The sequence below is a fragment of the Pinus tabuliformis genome, chromosome 7 (genome assembly GCF_031772625.1).
Source record: "Pinus tabuliformis cultivar Carrire ecotype Pingquan chromosome 7, CPIR1, whole genome shotgun sequence".
NCBI classification, from domain to species: Eukaryota; Viridiplantae; Streptophyta; class Pinopsida; order Pinales; family Pinaceae; genus Pinus; species Pinus tabuliformis.
The window spans coordinates 1366586126-1366598986 of record NC_142293.1 but is presented as its reverse complement, the minus strand read 5'-3'; the positions used below and the strand labels follow the sequence as shown (position 1 = coordinate 1366598986).

Sequence of the window (12861 nt, the reverse complement as noted above, 5' to 3'; positions counted from 1 at the left end):
ATTATACTCGGAGACTTGCTCACTACAATTCATTATCTCAATAAGGAAGGCAACACAAAGGATAATTCCCTTGCACAAATGCCCCAAAGAATCAAAGGACTAGTAGAATCATTTCATTCTAAAGAATTCTATCATATCCTTAGAATTAATAACATGCATGTCGATTCACAAGCAAACAAATCTTGCTCTACGGAAGAGACCAAGCTACAAGTCAATGACTAAGACTATTTCTACCCCATTCCCTAAGGTTCCATGACTATTATATTTTGGTACTCCGCATGGAATATCCCTTTTATGGAATTTTGTTTCCTTTAATTATTCCTAAAACTCCCATACCTTCCTTACCTCCTATAATTTCCCATCCCCTCCTACTCCCTAATTCCACCCATCCTCCTTATCCCCTCTCCTTTCCCCATACGCTACTTTGTGCCACCGTTTATTCCCCTAGTAGGGTCCTCGAAGGTTTAATGTTCTAGATACATGAGCATATATGAACTCCCCTTTGCATGGCATCACACAAGACTAGCCTCCACGCATATGATGCTCCCTCTTGCTCGCATGGTTGTTATTATTGCATCTATCTACCCAAATCGTAGAAACGACCCCTGCTTATTATCATGATGGTTTTATTTAGAAGAAGCATTAGGAAATTTAATGCCAGAATGATGAAAATCATGTGGTTGAGTAGGGAAATTAGTGATAAATTAGACTGTCATTCAAATCCTAGATCATTCATGACTAAATTGGTTTCTTGGATCAATTCGCCATATTTGAGGCCCATTTATTTGGATATAGCTTTGTCCCTAAATTTCACTAACACCTTGAGGATTTCCCCTTTACGACACCTCTGTGAAGAGCTTTGTCTTAGATTTCATTTATTTATCCTTTGGACACTACACTTGTCAGCTTTACACTACTATTCGTGGGAAATTTTGAAAAAACGGGCTCTCTATTTCTCAAACTACTCTCGCAGTGCCTAGTGTTTCCTCCACAGTTGGTCTCAACTTGACTCAGGTTATTTTGCACGAAGGCAATTCTAGGCTTCTAGTTTCTACTTTGGAAATCAACAATAGCCAAGTTTTAGATGACAAGTTCTTTGAGGTAGGCTCTCGTTTCAGTGCTTTGAGTTTTAATTTTTACTTATTAGAATCGTTCGTGACTCTAACAATGGTCTCTCTGTCAATTATATGGTCCTCTCTCTGGGATTTTGAAGAGACATTTGGTTTTGAGGGAGTTGGTAGACTCCTACATAGGCAGATCGAGAAAATTTACCCCTTAATTTTCTTTATATATATATATATATATATTCAGAAATTTTGTTGAGCTTCTTATTTTTCTTCACATCTATTTTTTCTTGTTTTTTTTTATAAAAATTTTGATCATCTAAAATAATAATTGTATTGATGTTGATAGAAACTTAATATTTATATAACATTTATATATATTATATGTTTTTATATTTAAATTTTTTTGATACAACAAATATTGCATTAAAATTTTGTATCATAAATCTTCAATTTTACAAACATTTGCATCTACACATCTCTCACTTTAAATATCTCTCCCCACAAAAATGTCATTAATATTATAAATACTATTTATCTCAATAAAAAAGTTATTATACAATAAAAGAATAAATAAAAATAGTGAATAAATTCTAGATTAATCGTTTTTTTCTTCTTGAGCTTTTTCAATTTCCTTTATAATTTTTCCTATTTTAAATCTCTTTTTTTTTGCTTCATCGAAAGAAATGTTTGGGGGTTTAGGTGAAATTCAAGTTATGTAATCATTTTATAATATTAAGAGTTGAAAAAGTTATAAACAATTCTTTAAAAAAAATTGCAGAATGGTTGTATATTTTCAATTGCCCCGCCAAAGTCAAGAAGGTGTAAGCTCTGCATTTGCTTCACCTGATCAATTAAGAACATTGTTTCCTGTTTGGAAGTATAAGTATGGTTATTGGCATGTATGGTTTATTTGAAATACGTAGAACTTCTCAGTGTTCTTATGATATGATAAAGTAACCTTGTATATTTACGTCGTAAGGCGTTCCCCTTTGAAATCGACTCCCTGACTGCCACTCTGTACCATTTGCAACCATCGATCTTGTGAGTTAGATGATTGAAATATTATTGACCGTCAGATGCGAATTTTGGTTAGTTAGGGTTTGACAATGACTTTTGGTTTGCTAGGGTTATGTTAGTTGCTGCGAGTTAGTCAGTGAGGAAGCTCGAGATAGTTACATATCATGTCGAAAGCAAGCATTTCATGTGTTACATGGAATTCCTGCTTCTGTGATTCGTGAAATTTTTCTTCTTTGTGAAATCTCATTTCTGAAATTGTTGTCAGACTATTTATATGTTGTTCAGTTAATTTTTCCTAACCTCTGAATCTTTGCTTAGCAAGATCTGACTCTGGGCTTCAGTGATTTATGCCCAATCGATGTGGCTGCCCTGCTTTCTACTTCAAGAGCTGGAAATGGTTTAGCCGTAAACACTTGGAATAGAATTTCTAGGTTTCTTTTTGTGGAGCATGTGGTCAAGAATGGAAAACCACTTATTTCCTCATATTTGAGTACTTCAACACAGACCTTAAGAAATTCATAGACTCGTATTGAGACAATGTCAATGTTTTTCATTTACCACCGAAAATTATTCAGGTGTTTTTTTCACTCAGTCTGTTTCTGCTTTCAATGTTCATTCTCAATATTTCATTGTATTAGCAGTCTATCAATGAAAGGGCTCTCATTCCTGCATGCCTTTTTTGGGTGTACAGAGCTTCATGTATCAACTGTGCAAAGAAGTAGCTCATTTTCATAGCCATGGAGTTATGCACAGGTGATGCTTGAGATATATTCAAATTATAGTTTCAACATCCTTCAGGAATATCTCTCATTACACCTTTCCCAGTGATTGCTTGCATTCTTCTCTCTGTTGTCTAACCTGCTATTTTTAGTTTACTCACACTATATGGCAACAGACTTGTCTAGTAGGGTAATGGCTTAGTAGTTTTCTTTTTTCCCATATAAGAAGAATTGAAAAGAAGTTTATTCCATGGTGGTTTGTGGAATCTTGTTGAGGATCGGTCACTATCATCAGCACTTTCCCCTCCAGATGCTTCATACCCATCGCTGGTAGACCTTTGGAGCTTGGGACCTTTAGTAATAATGCATGAAGGAGCTGTTGAAAGCGTTGATATGTATTGCTTGCTTGATATTGATTCCCTCAAATTTTGAAGATCAGGTGAAGCAAGACTACATTCAGTTGATGATGGTATCAACCCACTAGTAGACATTGCTAGGCTATATCTGAATGCACTACGTGCCTCTAACTATACAGGAGATAATCCAATAGAGCGCTCCATAATTGGTTGGTTCATATCCATAAGATTCTCATTGCCATTGAAATTTGACTTACTCACAAATTTAGAAGACTTTAGTTGACTTCAAAGATCTTGCAAAAAGGAAATTGTTAATGGAAGATTGTGTCCTACTACGTTTGTAATTTTGTCTCTTATTATCAACTAGATAATTTATTTTTGTGCTTTAGTTTACTCACATTGTATGGCAGCAAACTTGTCTAGTAGGGTAATGGCTTAGTAGGTTTCATTTTTCCCATATAAGGATAATTGAAGAGAAGTTTATTCCATGGTGATTTTTGGAATCTTGTTAAGGATCAGTCACTGTCATCGGCACTTTCCCCTCCAAAAGCTTCATACCCATCACTAGTGGACCTTTGGAGCTTGGGACCTTTAGTAATAATGCATGAAGGAGATGCTAAAAGCACTGATATGTATTGCTTGCTTGATATTGATTCCCTCAAATGTTTACGATGAGTTGAAGCAAGACTGCTTCCAGCTGATGATGATATCAACCCACTAGTAGACATTTCTAGGCTAGATCTAAATGCACCGCATGCCTCTAAATGTAGATGAGCCAATCCAACAGAGCCCTCCATAATTGGCTGGTTGATATCCATAATATCGTCGTTGCCATTGAAATTTGACTTATTCACAGATATCCAGGTCCAAATTGTTGATGGGGGTACAATGAAATGTGAAGGCTGCTATGAAAATGTCAAACTTCAAATGGGGGATTATTAGTTAAAGACCCACATGTTTTCCATACACATGGGAGGGTGCAACATTGTCCTAGGTGTTCAATGGCTTCGCACACTTGGCCCAATCACAATGGATTTCCAGGAGTTATATATGAGCGTTAAGCAGAACAACCACAAACATACCCTCTGCGGACTCTAGGCGGGAGCTCCCTCTATCATTAGCTCACATAGGATGGAAAAATTGTTAAAAAAGGGCCACCATGGAGCTATAGCCCAATTTAAGGCCATCCAGACCTTCAAACCCAATTCGCTTCATATTCATCGTGAGATGCAACAGATCTTAAACAATCATCTGCCAGTCTTTGACAAGCATCATGAGCTTCCACACTCAAGAGGGGAACATGATCATAGCATTACCTTGGTCCCAGGGGCCCAACCACCAAATGTGTGCCCATATAGATATTCTTTCGCCAAAAAGAATGAAATTGAAAAAATCATCAAGGAACTCTTGGAAGCAGGCGTCATTCATCCCAGCATTAGTACTTATTTATCACCAGTGGTCATGGTGCTCAAGAAATATGGGGAATAGCGTATGTGTCTAGACTTCAGGGCCCTCAATAAGTTGACGGTCAAAGATAAATTTCCCATCCAGGTTGTCGATGATTTTGTGGATGAACTAAATGGAGCTCAATTCTTCACTAAGCTCGACCTTCGCTCGAGCTATCACCAAATTCGCATGAAAGAAGTAGACATTCTAAAGACTGCTTTCCCAACTGATGAAGGCCATTATGAGTTCTTGGTCATGCCATTTGGTCTTTGTAATGCCCCATCCACTTTTCAGAGCCTTATGAACCACCTGGTCAAACCATATCTAAGAAAATTTGTCCTTGTTTTCTTTGATGACATCCTCATCTACAGTTGCACCTGGGCCACACATCTTCAGCATGTAGATATGCTCTTGCAACTGCTTCACAAGCATAAATTATTTGTCAAGATTTCCAAGTGCTCTTTTGGCATGGAAGAAGTTGAGTATTTGGGCCACATTGTGGGGCGTGAAGGTGTTAGGGTGGACCCCAAAAGGATCCAGGCAATGTAGGACTGGCTTTAACCAAAGACCTTGAAGAGCTTGAGAGGATTTTTGGGTCTCACAGGAAACTATTGCAAATTTGTCTGCAATTATGGTCGCATTGCTAGGCCCATCATTAAACACCTCAATAAAAATTCATTCCTCTGGAATGATGAAGCACAATAGGCCTTTATAGCTCTCAAACATGCCATGTGTTCCAGTCCAGTATTAGCACTACCCGACTTCACCAAATCTCTTGTGATTGAATGTGATGCTTCTGGTACAGGCATTGGGGCTGTGTTAATGCAGGAAGGTCGGCCCTTGGCCTTCACGAGCCAACAACTAAGTGGGAAGAATCTGGGACAATCTACCTATGAGAAGGAGATGATAGCCATCTTACATGCAGTAGATACCTGGCGACCATACCTATTGGAGTGACGTTTCCAAATCTGCACAGACCATCAAAGCCTTAAATATTTTTTGGAGCAACGCCTATCCTCTCCACAACAAAATAAATGGCTTGCCAAAATGCTAGGATATGATTATGAGATAATATAAAAGAAAGGGTGCGAAAATATTGTAGTAGATGCGTTATCACGCCAATTTGAGGAGGAAATTACCTTGCTCACAATTTCCCTTCCCATTCTAGACTGGATTGAAGAGGCTCGCAAGGAATGGTTTTCACATCCCTGGCTCTCCCAACTCATTAATCAATTGCAGGCGGCTCCAAATTCTACAGCGGGCTACTCGTGGCAGGATGAGATTCTTCGTTACAAGGACAAAGTCGTAATATCACCAAAATCCACCCTCAAAAGCCGCATTTTGGCAGAGTTGCACTCATCTCCCACTGCAGGACATTCAAGATTTCAGAAGACATATGCTCGCACTCGAAGTCATTTTTTGGGACAGGCATGAAAAAGGACATTCTTACTTTTGTAGCTAAATGAGACATCTGTTAGTGCCACAAAGGAGAAACAATCAAATCCCCAGGCACATTACAACCATTGCCCATCCCAGCCTCAATCTGGATAGAGGTTTCTATGGATTTCATTAGGGGTCTTCCAAGTCAGGAAACAAGTGAGTCATCATGGTGGTTGTGGACAAAATTTTTAAGTATGCTAGTTTTTGCGCCCTACCCCACCCTTTTACACTGAATTTGATCGCTCAATCTTTCATGGATCAAATCTTCAAACTGCATGGCATGCCCACTCCCATTGTGTCTAATTGTGACCCGATCTTCACCAGTAACTTTTGGCAGGAACTCTTCCAGCTACAAGGTACCCAACTACAACTCAGTACTTCCTATCATCCACAAACTGATGGTCAAACTAAAGTAGTCAACAAATGTCTGGAGACCAACCTGAGGTGTTTCACTTCAGAAAAGCAACATCTCTAGGTATAGTGGTTACCTCTAGCCGAATGGTGGTATAATACCAACTATCATGCCACCACCAAAATGACTCCATATGAAGCAGTTTATGGTCAACTCCCTCCTTCCCCTACTTATATCAGGGGATGCTCGAAGGTACAAATAGTGGATCAACCCCTACAGAACCACACAACCATGCTGGCCCACCTCAGAGAAAATCTTCATCAAGCCCAAAACCGCATGAAGCAACAGGCAAGATCAACATCGCTCAGAATGCCAATTTCAAGAAGGGGATCAGGTATTTTTGAGGCTGCAACCATATAAGCAAATATCACTCAAAGACAAGCGTTGTTAGAAATTATCTCCAAAATTCTATGAACCGTATCAAGTACTTCAAGGGCATTTTAGGGTCCAACCCTAACCCCCTTATTTATGTAATAGGATCGAGTCATAGTTATAGATAAGTAAAGATTCAATAAAGCCCATATCAATAATTGTAAATGGTTGACCTGCATTTAATGAAGGGACCATAGTTAGTTGCAAATGGGCCATGGTATTAGATAGATGGTATTAATAAGAACCATGGTATTGTCCCATGGTATTGCATGTATGAATCTTATATAAAGGATAGAGACTCCCATCGAGGAGCATTGTGTCTTATTTTGTAATTGAGCTCAGCTCTATTAGAGGTTGCCCGCTCGAAGAGGCAAGTGAAAATTGCTTTCTGAATAATAAAATACTTGCTGTTATTTCACATTGTTCTATGTTCTGGGTATATTTCTTCGCATATTTGGTATTCTGGTATCGTCTTGCAGGTTAAGAGCATAACAAGGTGAAATACAAATATGAGTTCATTTAACGTTAAAGCTCCTCAACCTTGCGAAGGAGAGAGGAAGGGATGGCAATCTAAGCTTGAAGCTCTTGAACAATAACACATAATCGATGTGGTTGCCATGCTTTCTACTTCAAGAGATGGAAAGAATCTAGCCGTAAACACTTGGATTGGAATTTTTAAGTTTCTTTCTATGGAGCATGTGGCCAAGAATGGAAAATGGATCTTTTCCTCATATTTGAGTACTTCGACACAAACCTTAAGAAATTCATAGACTCGTATTGAGACAATGTCAATGTTGTTCATTTACCACCGAAAATTATTCACGTGTTTTTCACTCAATCTGTCTATGCTTTCAATGTTCATTCTCAATATTGCATTGTATTGACAGTCTATCAATGAAAGCGCTCTCATTCTTGCATGCATTTTTTTTTGTATAGAGTTTCATGTATCAGCTGTGCAAAGTAGCAGCTCATTTTCATACCCATGGAGTTATGCACATGTGATGCTTAAGATATATTCAAATTATAGTTTGAACATCGTTTTGGGATTTATCTACACCATTATAGCACATATTTCGAACCATTTTCTAGGAATTTAAACATATGAAGCTATGAGGTTGTGTGGGTTCAAATTACTAAGATAAAGATAGATACATGGTATTTTAGTATTAGACTTAAATTAATGCTAATTTGCTTGAGGATTGTTGCATAAATTATTATTCTCAATGACATATTGGCGAATATTGAGCCTTTATGGAAAAGGTTATGGTTTGCGTTGGAATGTCGTTGGAGATCTTTTAGTCAATGTCAATGGAAGGAGTCAATAGTTAGAATCCCATTAACTGACAGCCAATTTCTCGACAGTCATTTGTGGCTTACTGTCATGGTTTATTTCTTTTTTTGTATACTTTTGAAATTTTGACTTTATTTTTAGCATTCCTATTTTAATAAACAAAAGACCCTTTTGTTTATAGTAGATTTATTTCTAGCATTTGTCCTTTCAATCAGAAGCCACTCAATTGCAATAATAAATCATATTATTAGATTTATTGAACTGAATGATTTTCCGGTTTCTTCTGGAGCACATTTGTAGCCCAATATGCTAGAAGTTTAAAAGTAAATCTCAAGAATTAGTCTATCAAAGAAAGGGATCTCATTCTTGCATGCCTTTTTTTGGTGTACAAAGCTTCATGTATCAACTTTAAAATGTAGTAACTCATTTTCATAGCCATGGAGTTATACACAGGTGATGCTTGAGATATATTCATATAATTCAGTGCATTTTGAAGGCTTTGAAGTCACTACAAATATAATGTAAAACAGAGGTCTGGTATAATAGCATCATATCCCATGTTATTATAACTCGTTTGAAGTGAGATAATGTGTGCCATATTGATGAGTAAGTGCAATGAAGGATGCATGTTTGTGGACTGTTGTTGTTCAAGAATACAAAATTCAATGAGAATGATGAGGAGAATGTGGGTAGGTGCCTAATAAGCATGCATTATGTTTGAGGCCTAATCATCATCAACTCAAAATAAAAAAAAACAAATGTAGCCATACGGTGGAAGGCCAATATGATTGCATCACTATGAACTTTTATGATACTGGGAGGGTCCTTTGCCAATTTGATATTATGTGTCCCTCAAAGTTTTCACGCAATTGATCATAAGCCTTGGAAAACTGCTCTAACGCAAACTCGTGCAAAATCCAAACACATATGCAAGTGTCATTAGAAATACTTATGGTGTTTCCTTTGCAGCGTCTCATGCAAATGCTAATATATATTGTTTAGTTTCATTTTAGCATAATAGTTTCTAAAATCAAATGTGTTATATTGAAAAATAAAAAGAAGGGCACATTTCCATTCAGTATGATTTTAAAATATATATATTATGGAAATGGTATTTTTAAATATATAAATAATTAATATAAAATTATTTTGTAAATATCGTTTTAAGTATCGCGGACCAACCTCATTTTAAATATATCACGTGAGAACGCAATTAATACTGAAGACAATAAATTATTAGGCTTGGTTGACTTGACCTGATTTTGGACAAAACAGGATTCAATGGGATTAAATTTGAGAGGTACCTAACCCTTGAGCCTCAAACGTTCGTATTATTAGTGGAAGAGGGTAACGATGCCAGGCGTCGGGCAAGAGTGCGAAGGGGGCTTATTATTCTCACATCAAGACGACGAACATGAATGCCAATATATGAAGAGAATGAAGGCAAGTTAGTTTATAAAAGCACACTGTCCTCGCATTTGGCCTGCAGTGCCTGTTAGGACACCTATTCTGCCCATCTTTTCCATCGACGTTGCAAAATCTGAGAAGAACGACGGGCCCTGCAATTCTCTGTTGACATATTCCTTTGGGCCCTGCAGTTCTGTGTTGACATATTCTTTTGCCTCGTTGTTGATTAGCAGCGCAGCATCGGAATGAAAGAAGCCTCTATTCTTCTTTACATTCATGTAATAACTCGTGTCAAATGTTCGAAAGCTACCCGGATCCATCTCTACTGTCGTCTTACTGTCCCCAGGCTTGCATTTTATCTTTAGCTGAGCAGTGTAATAGTTGTCCAGGGATGGATCTGTATCCCCGTTTCCTGTAAAATTGTAAAGCCTGTTGCGAAAGGAGCTGCAGTGGGACGTCCCTATTCTGTGGGCGCCTGTTGTTATACATATGCCATGAGATTATGGTGACATATTTTTAATAGGTGAGTCCCAAAATAACAAATGAAGAGAGAATATTGAAAATAGTTACCTGATAACACAACAAGGTCTTTAACAGCAAATATTGATGTGAGTTGTGTGAAATTCGCGAATGGTGGAGGAAGTTTAGTTAGAGCTTCGTTCTGGATAGACACTACTCCATCTCTGCGTCCCGTTGGAACGTTCCAGAATGGTGCAGCCAACTAATATTTGCATGAATTAAATTTCATCTTGGAGAATGTAAAGTATGCGTTATGACTATATGGACAGCATCTCGTGCGACGAGTGCAAGAATATCAGCGCATGACACCACTCGTGGGCATAACTTCTCCACTGCAGCTTTGGCTGCGTCAATGACTTGGAATCCTCTCAGGCTCACATTAGGAATCGCATCCTTTTCCGCTTTCGTTGAATTTGTTGAATTCAAGAGCACCGATCCATCGCAACGCTGGTTGAGCCAGTTAAACATATCAATTTATTGATCCAAAAAATATGTAAATATGGTAATTAAATATACAGGTCCCTATTCGGCTTAGTCAAGCTTTCAGGATTAAATGATGAAATGATGTCAATATGGTTGATATAAAATGTATATACAATGATATTTTCTAATGTGGTTGATATAGGTTTATAAGGTTATATCAACCACATTAATAATTATTATTATTAGATATATTTTTATTATTATTATTAACTATATAAATAAATAATAACAATCATAATATAAACTCATAATAATATTATATTATTATAATAATAATATAATTATTATTATTATTAAATAATATTATTATTATATTCTTATCATATTATAAGAATATAATTATTATTATATTATATTATAATAATATTATAAGAATATAATTATTATTATATTATATAATAATAATAATAATAATAATATAATTATTATTATATTATAATAATAATAATTATATTAATTATTATTATTATTATTTTATACTTTTTAGGCTTTATTAATGCAACCATGTTTATTTTAGTATTTTTAATATTTATGTTAGGGTTCTTATATTTTGGGTTTATAATATTAGTCTTTTTGTTTAATATTATTTCCTTGGGTATATTAAACAAAAGAGACTAATATTATAAACCCAAGATATAAGAACCCTAAGATAAATATTAAATATACTAAAATAAAAATGGTTGAATTAATAAAGCCTAAGAATTAATATTTTAAAATAAAAGAATAATAAACCAAAGAGATTATTAATATTATAAACACAAGGAACTAATAAACCCAACCGTTTAATATTATAAACCCAAAGAATTAGTGAACCCAAAGGATAAATTTTAAAAACCTAAGGGATCAAGAAGTGCAAGGGATTGATAATAGAAACAGAAGAGATTAATAAAGCTGACCATGATTGATATTATAAACCCAAAGGATTAATACTAAAACCCCAAGGGATTATGAACCCAACGAAATAATATTAAACCAAAGGGACTAATATTATAAACCCAACATTGGTAATCCCTAATATAAATATTAGAAACACAAAAATAAACATGGTTTATTTTCATGGTGAGACAATCCTTGTCATAATGTGACATTCAACCATGGCTAACCATGGCTGGCTATGATTGTCAATGCTTGACCATGATTGATATTATAAACCTAAGGGAATAATAAACCCAACTAATTTATATTATGAACCCAAAGGAATAATAAACCCGAGGAATTAATAAATTTTTTTTATCAAGTAAGAGTAGGACCTTCTATTAATCTAACCAATAGTACATAATTTACATGTAGCCACACCCGCTCTGTGAGAGTTCAACGGACAACAGGGTAGGAAAAACCGAACCATGCGCCCAAAACCATGAGAAGCCTGAACAAGACGACTGGTGAGATCCAGCCAAACACTTTGGGCAAAATCAAGCAATCGACCCTCTGGTCGTGCTGACATGCACCAAAAGAACCGATGCCCATAGAACCAAGGCCCACAAAATTACCACAAACGACCCTCCGAGGGTCCACCAGAATGCCAACAATAAACCACATTTAAAACTTTCTTATGGACTCAACAAAAACTTAAGACCCAACTCTTTAAACTTTTTCGGGTCCGAAACACCAAACCAATTAACATGAACAAATCTCCACCGTTGATCACCCGACTTGGATCCGACGGTCTTTGTAGATATCGGGCAAAGAAGTAGCATGAGGGTTAACCACCAGATGAGGGCATTTTTCTCTCACCTCCACGTCGAAACGTGTCACACGAAGAGTGGAATCGGGGGCCAACCTCAAAAAACTAGAAACCACTTAGACCCTGCCCGATATATCACTTGTGGCTTTTGGATCGCTTGTCTCGTGGAAAAGCATGTGCGCTCTTTTCACCAGGCGGAGATTGTTAATCCATTCCGGTGGGTGGTTCTTGAGCCTTCCTTCCATAATCTCTATCAAACACCATCTAAGTAATATAAAAATGGATGACAAAATCTATGGTACTTCCCGAGCCAGTCCTTTTGCTTTCCAACTGAAAGAAAATAGAGCTTTGGATTGTAGCCAAAACCAAAAAGGGCATACAGTTTAGGGATCTTCATCCCCTCCGCCTGTCTCCTGAACTCCTTCGAACCAACCTATTAATCCATAGCTTCATTTCTATGTTTTCCTGACAGAGACAATCCTCTCACAGTTTTCCTGGAGGTAACAATTCCCAAGCATCTCGAGAATCCCTGTCCCTATTGGTGACTCCTTCATTCACCAAATGATACGCTAACATGTTAGCCTTCCTTTTCACATGGACAAATCTAATAGTTTTTAGGGTTTGCAGGTGGGAGTAGATACAGTGAAA

The 12861-nt window shown here is 36.7% G+C and overlaps 1 protein-coding gene across 1 annotated transcript; it reads right to left on the bottom strand.

The window, feature by feature from the left end:
- Positions 1 to 9568: 9568 nt before the first annotated feature.
- On the bottom strand, positions 9569 to 12068 carry LOC149252694 (peroxidase 27-like). Its single transcript, XM_089454238.1, has 4 exons — positions 11850 to 12068; positions 10305 to 10493; positions 10098 to 10248; positions 9569 to 10002 (listed from the first exon to the last, which is right to left on the bottom strand). Exons 1-4 carry the CDS (start codon positions 12066 to 12068, stop codon positions 9569 to 9571), a joined length of 993 nt encoding a protein of 330 aa, XP_089310364.1.
- Positions 12069 to 12861: the final 793 nt, after the last annotated feature.